This window comes from Vanessa tameamea, chromosome 3 (assembly GCF_037043105.1).
Source record: "Vanessa tameamea isolate UH-Manoa-2023 chromosome 3, ilVanTame1 primary haplotype, whole genome shotgun sequence".
Classification (NCBI taxonomy): domain Eukaryota; kingdom Metazoa; phylum Arthropoda; class Insecta; order Lepidoptera; family Nymphalidae; genus Vanessa; species Vanessa tameamea.
The window spans coordinates 8839403-8866021 of record NC_087311.1 but is presented as its reverse complement, the minus strand read 5'-3'; the positions used below and the strand labels follow the sequence as shown (position 1 = coordinate 8866021).

Below are 26619 nucleotides of genomic sequence, written 5' to 3'. Positions count from 1 at the left end.
AAAGGCAATGATGCACGTTTTTGTAACGGTCATGCTTCATTTAAACTAAAAGCCCTACATCCGTCTCTTTTTATATCCCATAATAACACTTTTAAAAAGAATAACAAAAATAATTAGTCATAAGAATTTTTAATTAAAAGTGTTATAGCGTTATGTGCAGTGTGTTCCCTATGTAGGTGGGGTGATTTTTAATTATTAAAATTTCTACGCCAACGACGGTCGCCAATATTACTTTGATACTATCCCCGTCCAGATATCATTGTCTATTAGAGGCAAAATTGGATAAGTATTAAATTTATGTTTGTTATTTAGTTTTCATTTATTTTATTCCAATTTGATTTAACCCTTTTTTAATATTAAATTGTGTTTAATATAAATTTACTATTTTACAGATAACTTATTTCAATGAGTAAAAAGATAAATTTAATTCAGCCTTTTAAATTGCACTTCTTAAAGAGAGCTTATTTCTCGTTGATAGAATAATTTTTTTAGTATACGCTATAATATTTGAAAATATCAGAATAGGCCGTCGCATTCGTAAGCGGGTAACGAATTGAAAATAATAACGGAATGTTTTAATTTCCCTGCGAGTGACGGGTCACGTGCCCTCCCCTCCCCCGACTGTCATCGTCACTGCCGCGCACAATTAGCCGCCTGCTCATGAGATTAAACAAGTACAGAAAATGTTTGCCCGATTTTTTTATAATATTGCCTCCAGCGAGTACTGTCAAGTTAGACATAATAACCGGCTGGAAACGAGTACGACGCAATAAATATGACTAGTATAAGAGGTATATGAGCACATTGTTTTCATTAGGCGGTAAAAAAGTAATGGTTACCAATCATATTTGAATAATTCTATGTTCCTAATGTATTTTTAATGAATAATGAGTTTAAAGTTAATAATAAGTAATAATATCAGTATTTTTTAATTCTATTAATCTGACATTTTTATTTTAATTATGAATCAACTTTAAGCAGAGGCACACGAGCGGAAAATTATAGCATTTGTTGCAAGTGTGAATGTATTGCATGTGGCAGCCCTGAATGCGGCATAATGCACGGATTAGGAGCAAGCTTATTCAAAGTCGCACGATTACTGATATCATTTACTGCATTGTATTGTATTATGACGTTATACGAGTGATAGGTTTACTAAACTTGTACTAAAGAATACTCACGTTAAACGTAAGAAGAATTTGTCCGTAAATTAATTTAATACATATATCAATAAAGTAAGCTCGTATCGTTAGGTATTCGAGAAAATCTAGGTATTTTATATGAGCTTATTTCGAATAAGACTAATTTGAAATACGAGCAACATAACGAGTTGAAATTACGATGCGTCCAGAGCTCGGGGGTCAAAAGTCGGGTATACAATAGATGCATTGCGATCCAATTAAAATTAATTAGCTTTAGAACATACTGTACAGCCAAGGCAACAAATCAACGAAAGATACAACATCGGATAGCGGTGTCCGTGGATAAGAGCATAGCTGCGATTTAAACATGGCTACTGCGAAGTAAATTCTAAATATTCTTTGGTAGTGTCGCGATTTCCGTAGTGACGCTGCGACTCATTTTGGTTTATTTCTTCGTGGTATATTGTATCTGATGTGAACTTATGTTACTCGTGTTTTTGTGATATATTTAAGTTATCATGACTTGTATATTTTATTAAAAGCTAAAAAATATATGATGATAAGTTAAACTTTTGTCTCTTCGTAGTCTACGATGATAAAATAAATTAATTAGAATAAGATTACATATTATAACAGTTATTATATCAAGTCTAACCATATAGGCGTACTCATAGGAAATAAATGAATTTTACTAAGTAATAAAAAACTGTTTCGCAAATTTTCATTAAACTATAAAGGTTTTCTCTGCTCTAAAAGAGAAGAGTCTGTGTTCATTCGACCACGCTTACCCTCTTCAACGGTAGGTATATGAGTGTCGGAATTTAATCGAACACGTGTCTTCTCATACTTATATTTCCTTACAATACTAAACACGAGCTGTGTAATAAAACACAAGAAAATCAGTACGATTTGTTCGAATTTGAAGATGCGATTTTCGCATAAGATCTATCCACTTGGCCATCTCGTTAATGTTATAATATTTCGGTTGTCAATTTATCAGCGTGGCATGCGGGAGAAGCTGTTTATCAAAGACGTAGCCATTGCCAAAATAACTAGTTCTTCTGGTCAATGATTAATGATATGTTATGTAATTACAATGTTCACGTGTCGTTTGGTTCACGCGTAATTGACTTCTTTATAATGAAGGCAGCTTGTTAAAGCTTTGGAAATAGGACGCTGAAAATAGAAAAAGACCGACTATGAAATAAGGGTTTTTTTTTCTATTAGGTTTGGAAGAATGTTTTTGGCATTACACATGAAAAATATTCTTTGTAGTTTTTAAAACATTTTGTGCTTTGATATTTTCTGAAATTTGATTTACATTAAATATTTACTTAATTTATGTATGTTAATTTTTTAATTACGTTATATTATGACAATTAAAATTAATACTAGAAACACAATCTATAGAATTATTTTTAACTTTGGGAGTATTAGTTAGACTAAGTAATTATTGCATTTATTGTACAGTGTGCTCATATCATAACGTACATCTAAATAATTCTTCAGGTGTAACCATATATACAAAAATCCAAGCAATTCAATTAGTAGACAAGCTGTGAGGGTGCGCAGGGTAGGGCCTAATAAACATAATATAAATAATCTGTGGCGATAAATCTGCAGCGCTTTATGGCAGGAGTGGGTTGTCACTCCGTCTAATTAGCGCTAGTGCTGCTGCGAGTACGATCTAAAAAGCGCTGCAGCGCTTGAAACACATATCTGTGTTTCGAATTTTCGATATAGTTTTTAAGTTTTGCCCTCAACAAAAATGTTTATTATTATTTTTTGCTTTAATATAATATAAACTATAATTACTACTAATGTAATATGAATATAATTTTTTTTCTTATATATTATTTCTGCTGTCGAATAATATTAAGTTTATACAACATTTATTTCCCACCTAAGTAGTAGATTATTAAATAAATATCTAATAGCTTTAAGCCTCATAAAATTAGGTAAAACATTATCAAAATACTGTTGATAATCAAATATATACCAAAAAAATATTTCTATACGGTTCTAGCGTGCAATAAACAGCGCTTGAACCGCTTTTTTGTAACTTGCTCTCGTCACAGCACTCTTCACCAGGCTTAGTTAATTATGAGGACGTATCAGCTTTATTATAATTACTCATTTTAATGTAGCTGCGCCTAGAGTGTGCCGTGCCTTTTACACCGTTACGACACTTTCATGTCCACGTCGTGGCAAATTTAATGTATTATTTAATTGTTTTTTATTAAAAAAATACTTTGACAGACCGTGAGAATGCATTTTGTATAAATATTATATGTTAATAAAATCTGAACATGAAATAATCATTTGACGCATTGTATGAGTCAGTGTATGAATACATTGGCTACACTTATGCCCAATGATTAACGTTTCTCGGTGTTTTTCGGTAACAAGATCGATGGGTTGGAGTAAAATAAAATATATTCGTCAAAAAGCCAAAGCATCGCAGGTGTTACATGCACTAGTCCGAATTCTCTCGACCGGTATCACATGCATGCACCATTACCTCCATAATTTAATTAGTTTCGAGTGATCATTTCATTAATAGAGGCGATATTTGGTAAGCGCTCGCATGCCCGCGGCTTTGTCAATTTTAATGAATACCCGATAGGTGGACTGAAATGTTGGAATTCTTCGTTAATTAGCTCGGTTCGAGATTTCTAATAATTTAATTAAAGGAGAGAGTTAATAAGCTGGTCGTCCTAATGGTATTCCGGTTACGCGACGGTATTCGCGCGTCGGTTATCGCCATATCCTATTCATTATATCCATATAGAGACACGGAGCCAATATTAGCGTTATTACTCTTACCTAATGATTATTGATTTATCTCGCTCAGTATAACTGTGGGTTTCGCCGTTAAAACTAATAATAATTAAATTTTAACATTTAACAATGCTTAAAAGTATTTCAACTAAGTTGTAATATGAATTTACGATGCTACACGTCGTTGTAATTTTTTTTTTGTAATCTGTGTTTAAATGTCGCATAGATGTCAAAATTTTAGAATAAATTTATTTTTATTATAGAAATATGATTTTGATTTATTAAATTTGTTTTGGTATATTATAATATTTATAAATTTAGATACTTAAGCCAAATGGTTCTGAATTAAAAAAACTATAACTAAAGATCAGACATGTATGTAGGGAGACAATGCATCGGTTGTGAGCTACAAACCCTTTATCTCCGGCGGCGTTTGAAGTATCGTCTCAAAGGAATCTCTAAACAAACATCAGTAATAAAATATGCTAATATTTGAGTTTCCGGCTCCCATGATGCTTTTAAAAGCAATTAAGATAATAATACAAAGAATATATGTAGTAAAACTATGGACATTATATTTTATTTAATACTTGAAAACGAATATAAATTTTTTTTTTTTTTTTTAAATATGATTTATTGTAAATTAGTACTGGTGCGGTTCAGTCACCAGAGGTCGTGGGTTTGAATTGAAAACGTGCAACACGCGTAACGGCTATTTTAGACGCAAATTATCAATTTCTAGTACGATTTTAATCGGTTGATGCTTAAGATGGTGGATTAAGATTTCGTGATCTGCGATTTACACGACATCCTTTAGCTACGCTTAACGGCCTATTTAATGAAAGGCAATCGCTGTGTCACTTTAATGTCACATTATTGAAAACCTAAAAATGCAAGTTTGTTTAATAAATATTTTATATTATTTAAAATTAATAATATACTGTTTGTAGTAGGTATGTCTTATACCAATAAAATGGCTCCTTTGGTTTTAATGGAATCAATATCAGAAGAATCTGTGTAAAACGATCATTTACTAATATTGTGAATGTATTTTATGACGTTAAAATCTTTATTTACGAGTAACAAAATGGGATAATGGTCCAAAATAAATTATTTAAGTATAGTGATTTGTAAAATTCAATGAATACCATGTTTGCAACTGTATATAATTTCGAAGAATAGTTAATATGTTCATAATGAATAGCATAATTTACAATTTATTTTTAGTTTAAATGTAAATAATTATATAAATACATTACTTGTATTTTTTTATTCGTAAATATCTTTTTACACGGATAGCAATGAAAAGTTACAATTTTTTTTTTTAATTTTCCATTGACAGTATATTGTTAGTTTAATATAAGGCAGTTGTTTCTTTAAACTATCTGGCGTTAGTGTCGTTGTTTCACATTCTAATCCTGCGGCCGATGCGGCGGGAAAATGGCGGAAATTGAAAATAAACATTTCATCTGCGCCCCGGCACGCACTGCCCAAATTGACAATACAACCAATTTGCCGCCGCGCACCGACCACCTTTGTATGGGAATTGAAAAATAATATTACTCTTTTTTTCTACAACGTGCACGAGCAATCTCGAAAATAAACTATGATCCTTCGACAGTTTCATTTTATTTGAATAACTATTAATGTTTAAAGCAACAAGATGTAAATTTGTTTTGCTTCACAGGGCTTGTAAAGGTTATGTTTGTAACGCGTAATTATATTTTACGTCACTGTAACATATAAGACGATATTTACGTATATACTCGGTTTGTACGTAAACAGAAAATTTATATAAACTCGAATTCTTAATGCCGCGTCATTCGACCACAATAATATTGTTCATATAAGATAATGTAATATATGTCTATATTCAATTAATTATTATATATATAAATGTTTCTTAATGAAATAAAAGGTTATATTAAAATATCCTTACAATTCTATAGTAATTGGCTAAATATATCTTAAATATTATAAGTGCGAAAATCACTCAGTCCTAATATATTTATCACTAAGCCATTGTTCGCAATAAGTTTGACATGTGAGTAGCCCGGGATCTTGATAAACATCAAGTGGCAAAATATCCAGTCACAGGGTTCACAAAATATAAAAAAATAATGTTTAGTATATTTATGTAGTATGCAGTTCAACAATTAACTAACTATCATGAGTTAGTTGGGAACAAGTGCAATGGGACAGACGAGTCATTAAGGGTGTTATCAGACAGGAAGCCGCGATAGAGCGCGCGTTGCTACTTCCATTCATATTTCATTCAGTTTTTACTTGAATATTGTAATGTAAACACGTGTTTCATAGTAAATTAGAAGTCTGTTATGCTACATAGAATATTTTTATTGTGTGTATATTTTATAGTGTTACTGGATTTATGTAAGTACCTTAATGTAATAGCAATACGATGTTGGGACATTAATCGTAAATCCAATTAAATATATAAGTTGATTTAATCAAAATAGAAAAAAATGTCTGATTGAATTGTTGAAGTAACGTATGTTTAATTAATTTTAGAAATGTTTATCACTGAAGGCGCGCCCCTGCTCGCTAAATTATCGGCGTGAATTATCAAATATAACCTAATTTATATATTTTTTTAGGCCATCTATATTCTTACATTAGTCATCTCACGCACACTAAGACAAGTCTTGTATGTACGAGCGTCACTCGTGCAAACACGCCTTTATAGCGTGGAGGGGCGCGTCTTCGTTAATGAAAAGAGCTTTAGTGTTATATTTGATTTTTATAATTGGTATTTCTTGAATTTAAAAATAAAATACAATATTATGCAATAATGTTGAACTAATATAAGCTTTTGTTTCAATAAATTAAGAATATCTTGATTTATTATTTTTGTAATTACGATTGAATCATAAAACAATATTATCAATTAATTGAATTATATCGTAATGAATATATGTAATTGTTTACATAATTGAATTGAACTTTAATACTCTTTGGTAATAGTCTAATTTAATTACGCGTATCATCATGGAAATTATAAAATCACCAAATGAATACTCGGTTATCGTCTTTCCTACGGGTGACGTCACCTTGATGTATTTAAAAGTATATTTTAAACAAAACCAAACGTCTTGTTGATAATAATTTATTAAAAGGGCGTTAAAACGTCAGTAACAACACTTTGTCATGTTGCTGTCGGCCGTAAAATAAAACACGACCGCGCTAAAACTAAAATAATCATTAAAATAATTTTAGTTTCAAGTTAGACAGTTACAAGAAATTGTTACCTATCGTAACCTAAATTATCAAGTAACAATTTTTCTTGGAAAATGTCCAGCATAAATAATGATTCAGACAAGTTCATGTATCGATTTGTAAATTTCGTCGACGAGTCGTTGCTATTCTGTTTTTAATTTTATGCATTCTGTATATCTTCTTCAATCGTATCGAATCATATCAAAAAACAATTCGACGTATTTTTTTTGTTATAAACAAATTATAATATCGAGTCGCAAATTGTTCGATGGGCTCCCCTTAATAAAACAATTTCTTGAAAGTGCTATCCATGGTATACCTACATAATTTGATTATGGATTCCGAAACACTGATTAAATTATTTCTGGCCCCATAGTCTGGACTGTGCACCGTGAGATACCACCACATTGCGTTTCAATATCCCACTGCAATACAACAAAATTGCATTCTATTTTAATCTAGTTGTACAAGACGGCACGATACATCAACTTCGGTATTTTTAAACATCTTAGCATCTATAATAAAATAGGGCGAACCAAGCCACTGCTTGAGGAACTCTCTCGTTACTAAAACTACTTACATTAGTGTATTATTTGTCGGTATAAGGTAAAATTGCAATTCTATAAAAGATCATAAATAAAACATTAGTTCCGATACCTTCCGATAGCTTTCGTCTAAGCTAATAAATGTTTAATAAGAATTAGGTAAAAGTGGCACTCCCTAGACACGTATCTTCATTGTATTAGTGAGGGCTGCATAATATCACAATGAAACATGGCTGTAGCGCCAATAATATAGTTATATTTTAATGGAACCAAGATTACTTCATTATTTTAATTAAAATTATTGTATATTTATAGCTTACAAAACCTGTGAAAGAACATGTAGTAAAAATGTATTATGGAGCTCGGAAATGTAAATGAAAAAGTAAGATTAATAAAGTTAAATGAATAATTATTACTGGATAGCGCGTATCCAGTTTCTTCGTAAAATGGATATGCGAGTAGCACTTATCGTAAGAACAATTTACTTGATTACTTCTGCCAGAAAAACTCGTTTTCTAATAGATCTACATCTCGATTGAATTTTAATTGAGGTAACGAGGGAGTGCACTTCAATAATGGAGTAAGTTAATTATAAAAAGCAATTGATTTAAATTGAGCGGTGTCGTGGCCGCGGTATGAGTAAGAGAAAAAGTTTTCAATTTCACTAAAAGGGACTGGTTTGTGTCTCAGAAGTCTCGTCTGGTTATCGGCTTGTAATGTATGAACTTACTCGCCGCGGCTTTATTTTATAACTCACTTCACGTAATAGGCTCCGAGTTGCTTTAATTCACTTTGCGCCTCTGCGCGACTCGTTTACAAATTTAGCTTTGTCTTGTAAACGTGCTAATCGGAACTGTCGCCGCCGATTTGGAGCGTAACTTTAATACAAACATCTAGTATTCGGAGAATATAATAATTTTATCGTCATAAAGTCATCCATAAACATGCATCATAAATTATCATGACAACGATTTGGAAGATTTTACAACTGCTATCAAAGTTTCTTTACGATCGATGGCGATGGTGACTGTAGTATGGCCCATAATTAATTTGAGACGTTTGTTTTATAATGTAATAAAACATCAGCAGTATCGGCTGGAGCTCATGCTGTTACATGCGTGCGCTGTACTCGTTACGCTAACTCGCTTCATAACTTTTAGTAATCATAAAACGCTTTCGATTTTATTAAAGCTCGATAAGATGTTGGCATAAATGAATCGTTTGAGATCTGGTACTGGGACCGGACGTTCAATACAAAATATGTTACACGTTTCGAATATTTAATGAAAGACTGCAATTATAAGACATCAATTTATTAATTTTTATGACATCGACACTTTGGTTAATGAAGATTTTATTATATATATATCTCGTATATCGGAGTCGTTTCTATGATATTGGGAGTCACTTACTTTTATTTTTAAACAAGAATAAGGAAATGTGCGGAGTAGTTGTGTAGGTTATAAAAGTCGAGTTTCTCGATCCAAATTGAGTTCGACATTTCAAATAGATAAGCCGATATCTACCCGTTATAAAACAAACTTTATAGTTTTGTTTTTGGCAGTTTTGACACCGATTCTATCTACTTATTTGTTCTTTCAGTTGCATCTAACTGATGTGAAACTTTTAACTTTCGAAAGGTATATTCCATCCGAGCATCACTTACTTTGGCTGTCACGGGAATCAAGTTTATTATCTTCCTTTGGACTCTCATATTTATTTGATATCGCTGAGATAATATTACATACTTATTATTATGATTTTGATACATCTTAATCACTTTTGTATATTTATTACAACAAGCGAATATTATCGTCTGACATAAGTGTTTACACTAACATTTTATGGGACAGTCATACTCAGAGATACGGTTCGGGTATTGTGTAGCTCCTTGAGCCAGTTGACGGAGACACCTGAAAACAATAAACACGAAATTGCCACAATAATCGGCCCTCATGATCAGCGCAACGAGCGTCAGACAATGGGGCAGATTACGTGATAGGGGTTTAGCCGAATAGCAGCTAACTCGATTATGCGGCCATCCGTGATTGTGTTTGAGCCTATTAATGTTTGAATTTCGTTATATTATTGCGGCAGTCGGCTATCGCCAGTAATCCAATATGGTTTGGCATTAACGAAGTTTTGCTTTTAACGCACGTTTTCCTATCTCTGCTAAAAAATATAGAGCTTGTACTACTAAAAGTTTTGTTTCGGTATGATAAAAAGTTAAAAAATCTTGTACTTATTGATTTTTGAAATCTTATATATAAATAGTACTTGTTAATGTTTGTTAAAAAAATGTATGGTTTTTTTAGGGACTCGAAGGTTTCTAGTATTTTAGCATCAATGTGTATATTATATTGCATTTACAATATGTGACGTGCGAGTCTTATCAGAGTATTGTTATAAAATATAAATATTATTTTTTTTAAGCAAAACGTGGTTTAAATCTTATACCCCGGAGATAATAATTTGATAAATATTTCGGGAGCATTGCACCAACAGGTATGCACAATAAAGTTTGATTTAGTAAGTTTTATAAAATAAATGTATCAATGAATTTTAAAACTTTTGTTTGCAATTTTTCGCTATCGTAAGAAAAAAAATCTACATTAGAAGGCAATAAAACAATAAAAGCAAGCGCCATTGTTAACAAACTTGCAACAATGATGTTTAGATACTTGCGACTGTGGTGGGATGTAAGAGCGTCGCGACGGAGGGTGTAAAGCCTACCATTGCTAGATTAAAGAACAACTTAAAGGAAAGCAATCTGCTAAATAAGTGCCATAGTAACTGCTCCGCAGTGAAGTATACTCTACTTCATTATTTTCACAACAGTTTGAATATAAAAAATTATCAACATGAGTTTTATTTTTATTTCACTGTGCAGGAGAAAAAGCATTTGTTAATCCAATTTAATGCAACAAATAGAATAACCAATAATGAAGTAAATCATTACTTGAATACCATAGAAAAACTTAATTTACGAGTATAATAGTGCCCTACTGCCCGATTTTGTCCACAGTGGTAATTCTCAAAGAACACTAGGAATCTGCGCAAGATGGCAATTCGACGCCCAGGAAATACGTAGGACTAATTTTTCGGATTCGTACCTTGGACACCATTATCTGTAGCCGTATAAGAGAACCGTATAGTGTAGCGAAATAATAAAAATCCGATCGTCGAGTAGAAATGTTTTATTTTTTTTATTTTGTAGATTAAGATAGGTTAGAAATATTTACGTAAAGCATAGTTTACGTTAAGGTAGTTGGTTGAATTATTTAGCCCGCCTCGTTACTTTAGCCGTTTCCGCAGGTGTGGCAATCATATTGTCTCTCCCACACGGGGGGCGCAATCTCCCTCGTCGCGCTTATTCTTTAATCTCGCTGATGAATTATGATTAGCAGAGTGCACTCAATCCTATTAGTCTGCCTTAAAATGGACTCAAAGATTTGTCTTATTAGCGACACTCGTTTATTAAAGCGCTAATCAAAAAACGTAAACAGTGCGAATTCACCTTTTTCATTACCTTCCTTTCTCTCAACAACATCAAAAGCCTATACGCCCAAGCTTAAAACACCAAATGTACTTAAATATTTTAATGTCTATATAGCTTTAAAGCCGTGATTGCATGACTATTATTTCGCATATATAAATTCATTTGTTCGACTGCAACTTTTGGCATCGCAGTTAAATGCATTCGAAACATGCATTAAAATTTTCCGACAGTGAAACAAAAACCTTTATGGCCCGTATAGCCACGTAATAGCTCGCCGTGGGACCACAAACTCCGATTATCCAAACATAGAGCTCCCGAAACAGCGCTGTGAAATTTTAACGTGTAATTGATTATGAAGTTGGCCACTAATGGTTGAAAATAGTTTCTAATTTGGAGTGCGGCGGTGGCACGTAATTGGTCTCGGACCGCGTCTGTGTTAATCATTAACGTTGGTGCGGGACGCCGTAGTCCCTCGCGACTCGCACAGAGCACAAAGCAACCTTCAATGCCGACGCAACTCTAACGTAACATATCCGTCACACTGAGTAATACGATACTGGACTAAATAAATTCGATCGATATAGACAAATAATCTCCATAGTTTTAGTATTTTTGTCGCGAGGCCGTTCGTTAAATCTTAATTCGTGCGTATTGACATTCGAAAGTCAATGCTAATGGAAGTGAGCTTTTTTTATGCCTAATCTCGGCTGACTGCATTTGCCACGGATTGTTTTCGAAGTGGCGTGGCATGTCGCTGTCACCTTTCCGCTGGTAATTATTCACGAAGGCTCGTTTTACGGCTTGTCCATTTCAAAAAATCGGATTGAAGTGCGATATTCCGTAATTGATTTTAAATATGTTTTGAATTGTAACTGTAATCATTTAATGCGGAATATACAAGAAGTAAAATTATATTTTGATATTTTTATTAAACGGGTTATATTTTTAGGATATTATATAATATATGTTTTTATTTACTACACAGTTTATCCAACATTGACTTTCCAATCCAGTAAAAAAATTCATTGTTTTTTTAAAATGTTAATTATACCTTTTCGATAACCTTTATAACTTAGATATAACTGTACTCCTATAAAACAAAATTCTTTTGAAATATTTATTTTCGTTGACGATTCAAGTTAAAAATGCAATCAAATTGAATTCTTCCGTTTTTTATGAAATGCTCAGTAACCGCATTATCGTTTCATATTGTGATTTACATCAAGTCCATGTCGCGCGACCGTCGGCGACAGGAAGCGGCGCAAATTGACATGACTGTCCGCAATCGTCCAAAATTAAGTTAACGTTCGTATACAATTATATTCTTTTCACTCGAACATAAACGATGGTCTTATTCAGTGCTCAGTGGACAAGTATAAGCATACGTACACTTGCGTAATCATGAGCTGTTGGATTACTTAACAAGTGAATAAATACTAAGAACTCTGAATGCACAGCAGCTGATTGAAGGAGTCCTATTTTTTTGCGACACTCTCGAGTTTACATACGTTTTTTGTCGATTAGAAGAGACCTTATATTAGAGTAAGTCCGCTTATGTACAGTTTGTTTACTCCATGTATGATCGTTTGTGTGTTCTAAAGACGGTATTTTCCCTTTATTTTTCCGCCTTACGAGATAAATAATAAACATAGAAACCACATGAAAAGTCATAGTGACCTTCGGTTTAGATCTACATTTTGTACTCACTGTATCTCGGTTACATTTATGAGACATAAAATTTATAAAAATATGAATATTAAATAACGTTACACGTGTTCATGTATGCTATCATAATTTGTGACTTACAATTAAATTAACGATGTAACTGATTTATAATCTTCAACTTCAAAATTATGAGCAATACTTTACACGTGTCGTTGATACAACGGTTAAAAAGTCGTGATGCTGTGAATTATTTATATTTAATTATAACTGAAAAAAGCAACGATAGGTATTTTCCAAATAACAAAAAGTGCTTAATACAGTATTACATTTATTATAATTATATCGTTTAGGTTTGTATTTGCAATTAGGATGCAGTGTGCACGATTCCGCCCAATATCTGAACTATTATGTATGGCTATCGAGCCAAAACATACAAAAATGACCGCTTCACATTCGTCACTAGTTCGCAGTGCATCGTATTGTTTCAGGCAGTTTTTTCTTTACCAGATTGGCACTGAAATAGAAAACGTGTCGCAAAAACGTTTCTTAACAAAACATTTTATTTACAAGAATCGTACAATATTGTAAAAAATAAATAAGTTAAATAATTTATTAGCTGATAAATAACTAGTTGTCACGCGCAGCTTCGCTCGCAGTTTAGAGATTAATCGTCAGTAGCCTATACCTAGCCTTAGAGTTCTTATTGTTTGTATAATACAAAATTTCATCAAGTTCGGTTCAGTGGTCGTGAAAGAGTAACAGACAGACAGACTTTTACATTTATAATATTAGTATAGGAGATTACGCAATTAAGGAGCATCAATATCAATAGCACTCTTCTTGTACTAATATTAATAAGTCAGTTTTGTTGGTTTATCTGTGACAACACGGAAATAATCTTTATTAAAGTACCATCACATTAATTTAAATCATGTTCGGTTCATTAAAATTGCCGCTAACATTTTGGAATTTGTATTGGAGATATAACAAGATATTTGCATAAACTTGCATTACACGAGAATAAAATACGATTTGGCAGAGTTTGCTTGGATTGACTACTATATTATTATATTTCTTTATCATGATAAATCATGACATATGTATGCTTGATTTATAAATAATATTACAGGATTAACTATAATTTTACGCTCCTGAAGTTGGGATGGTTAGTTAATATTATATAAAAACCTATACCAGACGTCAGCCGGATGATCAGAGGGTGCGTTATAATAATAAAATGAAAAGCAGCACCTGTGCACGCTTGTAGTCGCCAAATTTAATTGAAAAATGTTCGTATTTAAAGTGTTAATTAAGCGTGGCGACGCCGCTCCGTGCTTGACTTTATTGCTTACCACGGGCCAGTTTTTTGATCCGAGTGGTTTAAATTACTGTTTTTATTAGTTATTTTAAGGTACATAATTTGCTATAGTTCGGAAAAGGCGAATCGTGTTTCACGTTCTCATTAATCGCTTGACTAGTTGTGCTATTTTTTTTAAAGTGATATTACAGCCGACTTTTTTAATGGGAATTTTATGCAGAATATATAATACTTTTAATATTAGGCATGATATAACTTAGTTATCAAAGCTATAAAATATATACTAAGATTTTATGTGTCAACGTTTATATGGACAATTGTTTATTTATGTAATAATATATTTAAAAATATTGATTTAGTTTGCAACTTCAGATATATATTCGTTAAATGTATCTCGTTTGCGAATCCGTAGCAAAAATAGCACTATTGTTAAATATAGTAGAACGTAATGAAATATATGACTTCAAATATACATATATACAGAAAAAGGGTTTTAAAATATTAAAGGCTATTGAAATTGTACTCATACATACTCGTATCTATATGGTGGCGCTGGATAAGTTTTTGTAATCCAAGTATATCAATGACCCAATTGTTCACAAAGCTTTGAGAGTGAATCAGTCGTAACAATGGTGTCTTTATTTGATAAATTATTAAATTTTATAAATTGAAATGGTAAATTTTTTTTTTATATATAAAGAATTATGCACAATCCGAAAAAGTATAAAATTCATTATATGTAATATATATCATTTTACACACCACCATAAATATTGATATATTCACATAAGCTCTATTGATTACAAACACTAAATTGTTTTTTCTGTACCTGTCGGTCACGCCCCGTCGGTTAGTGCTAGTATAATATACGTATGCATTCAACATATATTATAATCTGTATTTAATTAACTATAAGTTATTCTTCATCGTTGAATTTATTTTCCTAGCCGACGTTAACTTTACCTGTAAGTCATCTCGTAAGAGTCATAATCCACAAAGGCGAGACGTCGCACGTTGCAGATCCGTGTGCGATTTTTACGCGCTTTTTCGCACGGCAAGAACTAGATAGAAAATTACACCGCGCGACAACAGGCGGCAATTCACACGCGGCATCCCGCACTAAAATTACAATTCAAAACTACTTACTGCCTTGGCCCTAGGGCAACAAAGATTCAGTTTTGATTTGAATGTAGTAGTGAAATTAGTTAATTTAAGTTGTTGTACTTGTATGCAAATGGCATTAATTAAAATTAATTGTTGATTAGTGCGAGAGGCGGACGCCGCAACAATCAAGCGGCGGTAGTCCCGGGATCGGCGCACAGATGTTAGCCATGGACGTCACCAAGGAGGCTCGGGCGTCACCGATACCCGCCGGCGCTCAGGGCGCCACGGCGACCTCCACGCAGCCGCCTCAACCTCAGGTGATCATTATATTAGAATATAATACTATAGTATAATATGTTATGTATAAAAAAAATGTACTAGTAGAACTCATTGTTTTAACTTTCTATAAGTTTCTTCAAATGTCTCATAGAAAACGATGCACGAGAGCTAAAATCTACGGTTTCCTTGCTTTATGCTGAGCTTATAATTTCAATAACATTTATTATTATTTTACAACTAAAAGTAAATAATTTTTGTCTAGACAAAATCGTAATGAATTATCATTTGCAGATCTGCGCGGGATGCAGCAAAGTGATAACAGAACGTTATCTCCTGAAGGCGTTGGACCAACTGTGGCATGAGGATTGCCTAAAGTGCGGCTGCTGCGACTGTCGGCTCGGTGAAGTTGGACACACGCTGTATACACGAGCGAATCTCATACTATGCAAGCGAGATTATTTGAGGTGAATAATTTTCATTTTCGATTTCTCCCATAACTTATACAAATAACTTCTTACTTTCACAAACTAAGTACTTAGTTTTTATGTGTATATGTATTATATTTTATTATATGGTAACATTTTTTAAGTTGCTAAAATTTTTTTTTTACATTTTCTAGTGACATTAATATTTATTACTACAATTTAAATAAAATATATTTATTAATAAGTGTAATACAATATTTTGTATGTAATATATCAATATAATAACACGAAATAATAAAAACAGGCTCTTCGGCAACACCGGGTATTGCGCAGCTTGCAACAAGGTGATCCCTGCGTTTGAGATGGTGATGCGCGCGCGCAGCAACGTTTACCACCTCGAGTGTTTCGCGTGCCAGCAATGCAATCATAGGCAAGTTAAAAAAATATATTTATAGATTTTTTTCTATGTACACATTATATGTTGAAGCTCCTTTACAGTATATTGTTTATCATATCTTATAATTTCCAGTAGGTAAATACATACATAATCTATTTTTATGAACAATTTTTTTACCTTAAATAAGTAAATACACAAAATGACTTGATAATTTTTTATCTTTATAACACTGACAATTAAAATGAAAGTATTACCTTTATTATTCACTTCGAACAAAGCAAGTTTTCAATTAAAACAAAGCAAGTTATTTTATTTTACTAAATGAATACAGCAATACATTAAGCAGGTTTCGTTCTGCTCCAACGTGAATCTTTAATGCTGCTTCTCCACATTTATCGCATCAAAAAGGATTTACAACGCAAGCTCACTTAATTTTCTCACCTGTCAAAAGCGATTGCGTTCCTGAAAATTGAGCAGGGACGCCTCTGTATTGAATACGAGTCCAGTTTGGGACTTCTTTTGTGAGCGAGATAAAGTATAACAATAAAGTGATGTGCGAGAGAGACAGGTGTACTATCTAGCGGTAGCTCTGTATGGTTTATTCAACTCACGAACGGCAAACAAAGAGCACGATTAAATTTTCCGCTACATAAGGAGCAACATGCAAAGAAAATTTGCTTTTAAAACAATCGAGATTGTTTTTGTGCGTTGCATAAATTTGGTGTCTTTTATAAACACATTTCATGCATAAGAGAAAGGTTACCTAATAAATTATTTATTCAAAAATTTTGTTAAACATTTTCTTTGTAAATTAAATAATTCGCAAAACGTTTTAAAAAGTAGTAGTCTCTTTTTTTCCTGTCACATAGAAAGTGAAGTCTTTGCGTTTTTAAAAAAAGTTTACGTCATGATAACAATTTACAAAATAGGTTTTAGTTTCCAGAAGAGTATTTGACTAAGAGTAGATATACGGGTATACGGGCGTTATTGCTAGTAGCGAGTAAACAGAGGTAAGCTGTGCTTGATTTCCCCGCGCTCACTTAGTTATTGAACTGAGCGATGATGCATCTAGCGATATTGGAACTTATTAATGAATCTGTCGATACAGTCTGTTACAGAGTATTATAAATACACAATTCATATATTTAAAAACTTATGACTAATACAATGCACAATACGTAATAAAATTGTTTTCATTTATTTATAAACCAAAATTGCTTATTATTTTTGAATAGATTATTCTGTAAAATTAATAAGAACCAAAATGTAAATAATTCGAACAATTGCCTTAAATATGAGAAAACTAACGATTCTTGAATATAATTAAGTAGTATAATCAAAAATTGAACTAAAAAAGGTTTAATGTATTTTACAAATTTCAAATTACAGTTACAGTTACAGTACAAAAAAGTTCCATACTCTATTTAATTTCTACTTTACATACAACCCTATCGTCTTAGTTAAATATTTGTATGTAACGGCTTAAAATATCGAATAAAATAGCAGACGCGAAAACAGCAATCTTCTTTGGACTCGTCCGTTTAAATAATAGAAAGGTCGCGAGATTGGAGCCACTCTGAATGGTTTATACGTCACTTGTGGACCTTTGTCGTGTTAGTGTTCCTCGCGTGTCGTCGCGTATTGTGTATTCATTTCAATGCTACTTTAAAATCGTATGACCAAGGCAAAGGGATCAAAAATACAAACAGAATAACTTTATAATTAAATGAATACTTTATATTCGTAGTACAAAAACTATGCAAGTGTTTGTCAAACTGTATATGTACCTACACGTTTCAATTATTTATAGGTGGGTAGTTTATGTAACTTATAATAAATAAAATTCATCCGTCATACTTTTGTTAATGTTTGTTAGGGTCTTTGTCACAATAAAATAACCTTTACCGTATTATATGATTTTATAAATTGTGTCAAATATAAAACATACCATATATAATGTAAGAGTTCTTTAATAAACGTTTTATCATCCTAAAACTAAACAAAACCTACCCCGTATTAATATTAGCGTGACTAATTGTAAACTAATAAAAGTTACGCATATCTTATACATGTTTAGCTAACAACGAGCGCAGGTTATTAAATATCACGTACAAATCAATTTCCACCGGGCAGAAATCTGAATCCAATTTGCGGGCTGTCCGATTGAAGCGGCGGACGACAGATATCAGGGCGAATATCGCTAAACGGCTAAATAATTTAGTAGCAATCTGCCGGCGCGCCCGCGGCGGACGCCACGGAAGCACAGATCGTGCGAACCTTTATTAAGTGCGACCAGTACTGCCTCGTCGCTGAAACCTTTCGCATACCATTTTACGTATTTTGATTTTTTTTAATATCTACAGTCATGATTTGAAATATGCATATTGATTGTTGCCCTAACAGTCTTTTTGTATTGTTTTATCCTTTTATATTATAGAAAGTAGCGAACGCATACTGTATGCATTCCGAAGTCTTTTTTTTGTTATTGACACAACTCACGCGCTCCCTGATGTAAGTTAATGTTATTATGCTAGAAATATTTACACAAGCGACAAGCCGAGCCAAGTTTCATCTCAATCGGTTGAAAAATGCGTCAACGCATAAAATTGCAACAAAATTAATTAAAATAGTAATAATTAGTTAAAAATCTGTTACTATAAATATATTGTAATAAAAATATAAAAAGTACTAAACATCAAAGGTGTGGTTATAAAGACTAAAATACAAACTTTTACGTGACGTTTATCACGCTTATGACTTTCAATCATATTGTTTCATGGTGGAGAGAAAACAATGAATAGACAAGTCCGATTACGTAAAACGTCAAACTTCGCGTCGCAGCCGACGCGTCACAATGGCGCGTCGCACAAAGCTTAACTTGCACCCAGTCATTAAAATTTCGTTCTACATCTTTTCCATTACGCGACTGCAGACAAAAAATAGCAAAATAAAAAACAACCCCAAAAACAAAAGTCAGGAACGGAGAGAACAGGAAATAAAGTTAATTAAGAGCGGCGAAATCGACTGAGTTGCGGTGGAAATTGGCCCCTTAAAAAAGAGACATTTGTAGCCGAGCTATTGCGCTTAATTTTTGTGACAAGTGAAACAAAAGAGTTGGCGGGTAGCGGGGAGCGCTTAGGGTGGAAGACGAAGGGGGAGGGAAAAGATAAGGTTCGGTGTTATCACCAGCGGTTCCGGGCGGCCAGTGGCGAGTCGAAGGCGATACCTTTTGTTTTGCTACATTGAGGGATGCTCGCCCGCTTGACGTTATCTGGCTCCCTGTTCACGTTGACCTTTTCCACTCATGCTAGTAAATTTTATTTCTTAGACATTTTTGGTTTTTTTTCGGTGTCAGTACAACAACAACAAATGCGCGATAACATCCATCTTTTAGGGTTCAATAGAAAAGATCGAAACCGTTAATAAATACTTCTTTATAAAAGATTCCTTAAGGTCATTTACTAGTTGCTGAAAGTAGTTTTTCCTGTTAAAAGCATTCGTGTGTATGCATTGTGCTTAATTTGATTTAAAATGCACCGACTCCTTGATTACTATACCTTACATTTTATGCAATTAATTAAATGTATTTAATTTGCGGGTTTTAAATGTATCTGTCTTTCTGAGGATTGAGATATTGATTTTTTAATTTATAAAAGCAAAATTACTATTTGTTTTCGTACAGTATATAAAAGTAAATGCTTTTTGCACCGGCAAAGGTGAAATCATGCAGTGTGAAGGGGCTTAAGTTTAATTTAGTGGACATGTTTATTTGATTTTATGCGTGAAATTACTCTGAAATAGTAAACGCTGTATTTCGTTTCGATGATACTTTCACGTTCAGGTAACACAGTAAACTATATTTTGATACCAAAGTAAATACATGCTTAACAAAATAAAATATAAGAATAAATTCGTTTAACAGATTCTGTGTGGGTGATCGCTTCTATTTGTGCGAGAACAAGATCTTATGCGAATACGATTACGAGGAGCGCTTGGTGTTCGCAAATATGGCGTACAATCCTCCACCGCTTGCGCATCTAAAGAGACAAACCACTCATCTACCCCCACCACCGGTAAGTTTATTATAAGATAAATATTTTTAAACGTGAATGGTTTAGGTGTGAAGTACAATTTGCACAATTGAAACCTTTGTACGATTACAATTTAGATTTTATTCTCGTGCTACATTATGGAGCAGATATTAATAACTAACTAATTTAATAATAATAACTTGTCTATGAATTTTTTGAGGTAATAATGATTTACCATCAAAAAATTAATTGAGCGATTACAACTCACTTAAAACAACAGTGTTAGAATTCTATTACGTCGTACTTTAAACAGGAACGTTTTTTTCACAAGAATTTAAATGATGTATTTTTGACAGACAAACAACGCAATGAGCGGATTGATGAACGGTTCAAGCCGATCCGGGGACCTCAACAACAACATGTCGGGCTCTTCGCCCGCGGCTTTTGCGCCCCCGCACCTCAAACCCCTCGGCCTCTCCGCATCCAGCTGAGACTATCGCGTCTGAGACACGGCGCATCCTTACATCAAGTATCAAAACTGAGCGCGTTTTGTGAATGTGACGCTCTTTCCGAATATATGTTCAGTGCTTCTGACTAATGTGACTAAACGAAACGTATGTGGCGATTGAGTGAAGATTTGATGTTTCCTTCCTAAATGTTCCGTGTTACAAGGCATAGCGAGCTCGATGCTTTGAACTAAATCGATCAACAATATTAGCTACATGTATGTCTACTTGACATCACTACAATGATAAATGGACTACTCGTTTGAAATGATGTTTTGGTACAAATATCTAACCAAACGAGTCTATCTTATGAAGTGTTTATCTTCGACGTTTCTAGGCATATGAATAACCTGTGTTACTCCAATAAAGTGACAATTAAATTTCTTATTGGACGGAATAGCGTTTAGTGTTCGAATAGTTACAAAGTTAATGCCAAAATCGGATTAGACAATTTTAATTTTTATGTGAATGATGTTAGATAGAATTTTTAAAATATAATGGATTTTTAATCTCATAAGATGATCTCATAAAGCAATCTCGACTTAGAATAATCTCTTACGAAAACTAAAATAAAGGTCCGATTTGAATAAAACGTATAATAAATACGCGGGAAAGACTGCTTTCTGGGACGGGTTCAAAGAGTAATTAATTACATTAAGATGTGGATTCATCGTATTTTAATGACTTTAACTCTTTAGATATAATTAATTTTAATGTAAATACGAAATTTATACTTTCAAATGTTCTAAGTATCGAAAGCAAGCGAGCACAATATTACGTGTGGTATTTTGTTTGTATTGAATTTTTTTTTTATAATTTTATCATACCTACGATTATATTTTCGGCTTGGCCATAAATAAAATTTATTTTACCATTTAATGCTCGCTAGATTGTTATTTCGTTTTGTATATTGTATAATACCTGTTAAGTTTATCATAAACATTGTTATAATGTTTGTATTATTTATGTAAATAAAATGTAATCATAAGTAGACTTATTGTATCTTACATTAAAATAACTATACATGTATATTAAATATAGAAAAATGTGAAAATAAATGTTGAATAAATTTTTTGAATTTAATGATAATTCAAAATAGTTCAAAGTTAGTTGATTTAGTGATATTTTATATCTTCCTCGTATTGTGTACTAATAATTTATATTTCCGCATTTACGTAGGCGATTCTCATGCATTCCTATATAAAATGTTGCTAACAAGCAATTAACACAATGTGTCAGATTCTTTTCAAACCAATGATATGACCAAAGAAGTAGCTGATTAAATCTTGTTCCAAATGAAAATTTCTTTTGTTTTATTATCCCGTTTACATTTCGTATATTTAGCTACACTCACTTTGACCATAACCAAATACATAGATCTAGATTTAATTTTACACTTGACAAACCAATATAATTTGTTTTAAAATATACCTTTATTCATTTGTACTCATAAACATGCTAGCGAGCCAGCAATGAAAGAAAAACATTTCCATCAGTTTAGAGGTAAGCGTAAAATTGGAAATGTTTATTTGACGGAGAAGGTTTAGTAGTTTGCAAAACGTTCATTTATGATTTACCAAAGCGTCGATCATTTATGTGATATAATCTGCTATATAGAAGTAGTAGAGACAGCAAAATAAAAATATTTTTTGTTACATTTTTTACTAATTTACGTTTTTGTTGCTTATTTTATTTTGGTTTTAGTAATAAGAACAATGTATAAGGTGAATTCATTTGTATATAATTACTTTGTTATGAATTGGAGATACAAAAGTGATGTGTGTGCTGACGTTACATTTCGACGGCGGACGTGCAAAGAGAAGAAAAATCACCCCAATTTCCCGGCTCCCCGCCTGCCTCGTTGACGGTCGAATACAGTCTGATAGAAATGTTATCGATGCCATCTCTAATTTCATCAGTAAACAAGGCAGTTTATATTATAAACACTATTATATAAAATATTAAAAAAAACTTCAGTACCTTCAGTATCATGATTATACTAATGTCGCAGCATTGACAAAAGACCAAATATTTTCTTCATATTTGCAAATAAAAAAAAGTTTTAATTGTTTCGCTGTTCAGTCTGGTCGTAAGTGTACTGAACTAGTAAATATCCTGTAACAATGCGTGCGTATATTATAAATTATATTTAACTAGATACCATGTAAGAGAATTTGTCTTGTGAAGTAAAAATACGTAAACAGTTCGACATTCAAATCAAGCGAGTCAAATAAAGGTGTGACGTGAACAAACCTTTGCACCAAGCTTCCTCGAGCATGAACGACACAATGAGGCGCGTGAAAAATGGCACCGGCCGACGCGACGGCCCACAAATCAAAACTGTGAAACCGTTCGACAAAAAATAAAATAAAAAAGAAAACAGCGTAAGCCGAGCGCACACCACTGATGGCTTCTTGCAATAATTTCCGTTTTCAATGAACGCGTTTTTCTTTTTCTTATCACCGCACGAACTAGGATGGTTGGGAATAAATTGAAATACAAAATTGATTGTTGACTTTTCCCGGTCGCTTTATTACTGTCATAAATAGAAAAGAGATTGAAAATTGCCTACCGAGGCGGTGTCGGCAGATTTGACGATTCCGTTATTCTTTGATAGAATAGTATCGGAATATATAATATGATCGGTTTCCTTTACAATTTATTTGTATCATTAGTACAATATGAAATTTATTTCTAAACATTTCAAGTTTTCGAAAAACCTTAGTCGTTGAAAAGATATTTGTTTATTTTGTCGGAACGTTGCTTTAAATGCAACAAACTTTACAATTGTAATGTATATTGATTTTTGGTATAAATACCTATGACCCAAAAACGTCTTATTGTTTGATAAATGTGGTGCAACAAGTAAATGCTCGTAATAAGTGATACTCTAAAGCTTTGGACTCAACTGTATTGGATGTAACCTGGAATTGAATATGGCGCATGCCTGTCATCATAGTCTATTTTTTTAATCTTTGCTCTTCTGTATAATTAGGGTTTTGACAAAAAGGCGACCTGATGGTTCGTGAGTACCACCGCCCGTTCCCTGTAAGAAATGTTAATTGTCTATATATCCAATACATCGTCAATGTGTCGTTAAACTTTTGAACTAAGTTTATATCCGTTGTGTGTATAGTTACACTCCCTCACTCACCTTACGAACCGGAATTCAATAGTAGATAACAATAAATATTTCAATTTGGCGATATGATAAACTTTCCATGGTAAAAAGTCCTATCACCAATTATTTAGTAATACTACTTGTCAATAATCTCTATTCTATTCTGCCGGAACATTTTGTTACTTTTTGTATCGATGTAAGTAACTCAATGCGCAAACTTTATACAACGTGAGCTCCAAAAGTGAGACTAAGCATGGTTTTGTATACAATGAAGTTGTACCTTTGAAACCTATGACCAATTATGTCGTTAGTTTGATTAATTAGATAAAAAGAGTATGTCCCTATTCGCTACTTCTTAGTGCTACGTAATAATTTTCAATGCATGAAAATAATTCCTAAAAAAATGATTTTAATAATGTTTTGTAAGGTCTTATTTAATTAAAATGTTTCTCATTATCAGAAATTGAACGAAATCGAAACGTAGAATTAGTTATATTTTGTAACTTTGTAAATTTCATACAGATAAACGGAAAACTAGCAACTTACAAAAAAAAAAACTAATAACAAATATATTTAGAATTAACAAACTCGGATGTTATCAATTTTATGGACAATATCTTGTTTGTCTTGTCTCGAAACTAAAAAATCAAGATTTTATTCAACTAATCTAATTTAATAACTAGCATTATTTTTTCGCGACCCTTTCTGTCTAAATATATATAAAAAAATAATGGTTTCAATTTTACTAATAATAATAGTAAATAAATATATTTAGAAGTAATGAAAAAATATGAACGATAAACATATATATATAAACAAAACATATATATATATAAACCGAAATTTTTTAAATAGTTTTTTTGTTCTGGCAACACTGAAATGTATATTGGTGATTATGAAGTCCTGACCGATTTCGGGCATGGCGGCTAATCTCAAGGGAAGACCATCCATCTACTCAGGACATATAGTGCGTGCGCAAAAACAGGACTCTCACTCACACTCACAGGACACTGCACTCTCTATTCCTTAACACTCATAATCCGATAGGGCGGTAATTCCGACACGATTGGAAAGAGTTAAGGCGCAGGACCAACGGTTTTACCGGCTCTCCGAGGCTCGGGAGTGAACACACTTCCAGCTTTCAGACTTCGGGCTGTTCCTGAAAATTAACTTTTTATCGGCCCGGATTTGAACTCAGGACCCCAGAATCTGCGGTCCTATATCTAGCCACTAGACCGAAGTGCCATAAACAAGTACGTAAACTGTTCATCCCTTTAATAAGTTTAAGTTATTAGCTCATGGAAAATGTAGTCGTGTAAATATGAGAATCAATAAAGTATGCAATAAAAAAGAAAATCATGAATGCTTGTTCTAGAAAATTGTATGTGGTTTTAAGCTTGTGGACCAATAATACATTTTTCTATTTGAAATAATCAGGTAAATTATTTACATCTATGTATGTATACTTATGACAGATTTTATATATATTAATACTTATATATCTACAATAAGGAATTTTTTTGTTAAAATATATTCACCAATCACCAACGTCCCAATGCAGGGTACGAAAGTTCTCTTCTTGTAAAGACATAAGGATGTGTCGCTAAATCTACCACGTTTCCTACAAAGGCAGATATACACTACAATAAAGATACATATGTACGTTTATTGAATACAACTCGTAAATTATAAGATTGACATTAACATGGTTATTATTATTACTACAATTATTTAAAACGGGATATTTACCATGTCTTTTATTTTTTATGGAATCCAGTGATAAAGTTATGCAAACCCTCGAACAATAATATAAAAAAATCGCGAATCGATACAGTGAGTTTCGTCTGTAAAACACGGGATCGAGTGTCGAGTGCACGTAAAACAAATAAAACAAGGGACAATAGTAGGGGTGAAAGTGACAATATTGGTGGTGACCAGTGTTTACTCAGCAAACGTGGGAGAAAGGAGGTCCGATATGGACACTTCTAATGCCGTCAACATCTACCCGCAAACTTCAGTCTCGTGAATAAGACATCGTAGATAATGTCGAAATATCGGAGCTCCACCAAATAAAGATAAAAAACATGGTAAATATCCCGTTTTTGATACTTGTAGTAACTCATAAATTGTTTTCGACACCTGCCGGTTCTAACTAAACTAATTTCAACGACATCGTTTCAAATGCACTTTCTTCCATAATAATTATATGTTGCTATTAATTTTATGAGCCATTTTCTCATTTACCAGTCTTCAATTGGTTGTTAGAATAAGTTAACAAGAGCCGTCAGTATTAACTCCCCCGGCGTGGGATTTACCCATAAAATGACTTCCAAGTCATAACCATCGCAACGTGATCCTCAACAAGTGTAAGTCCGAGTACTTTTTATGTCATTTGTATAGAAAAGAGGGAGATCCCAAATGTCTCCTAAAGCTGGCATTATCTACTCGGGGAGTTTTATTTTTATTCGAGTTTTAATTATTAAAAGTTTTATGAACTGCTTATTTCTTTTTATGAGATTGTTGAATTAATTCCTTTTGTTTGCTAACTCATTGCCGTCAGTGTTAATTACTG

General features: G+C 32.8%; 1 protein-coding gene across 1 annotated transcript in view; it reads left to right on the top strand.

The window, feature by feature from the left end:
- Bx (Beadex) overlaps window positions 1-22228 on the top strand; it is a 43143-nt gene extending 20915 nt beyond the window's left edge. Inside the window, exons 2-6 of the mRNA XM_026635890.2 lie at window positions 15450-15605; window positions 15859-16031; window positions 16297-16422; window positions 20312-20462; window positions 20777-22228. Coding sequence (XP_026491675.1) covers window positions 15450-15605; window positions 15859-16031; window positions 16297-16422; window positions 20312-20462; window positions 20777-20911 — 741 coding nt within the window. The 3' untranslated portion in view covers window positions 20912-22228. The remainder of the gene's footprint in view (window positions 1-15449; window positions 15606-15858; window positions 16032-16296; window positions 16423-20311; window positions 20463-20776) is intronic.
- Window positions 22229-26619: the final 4391 nt, after the last annotated feature.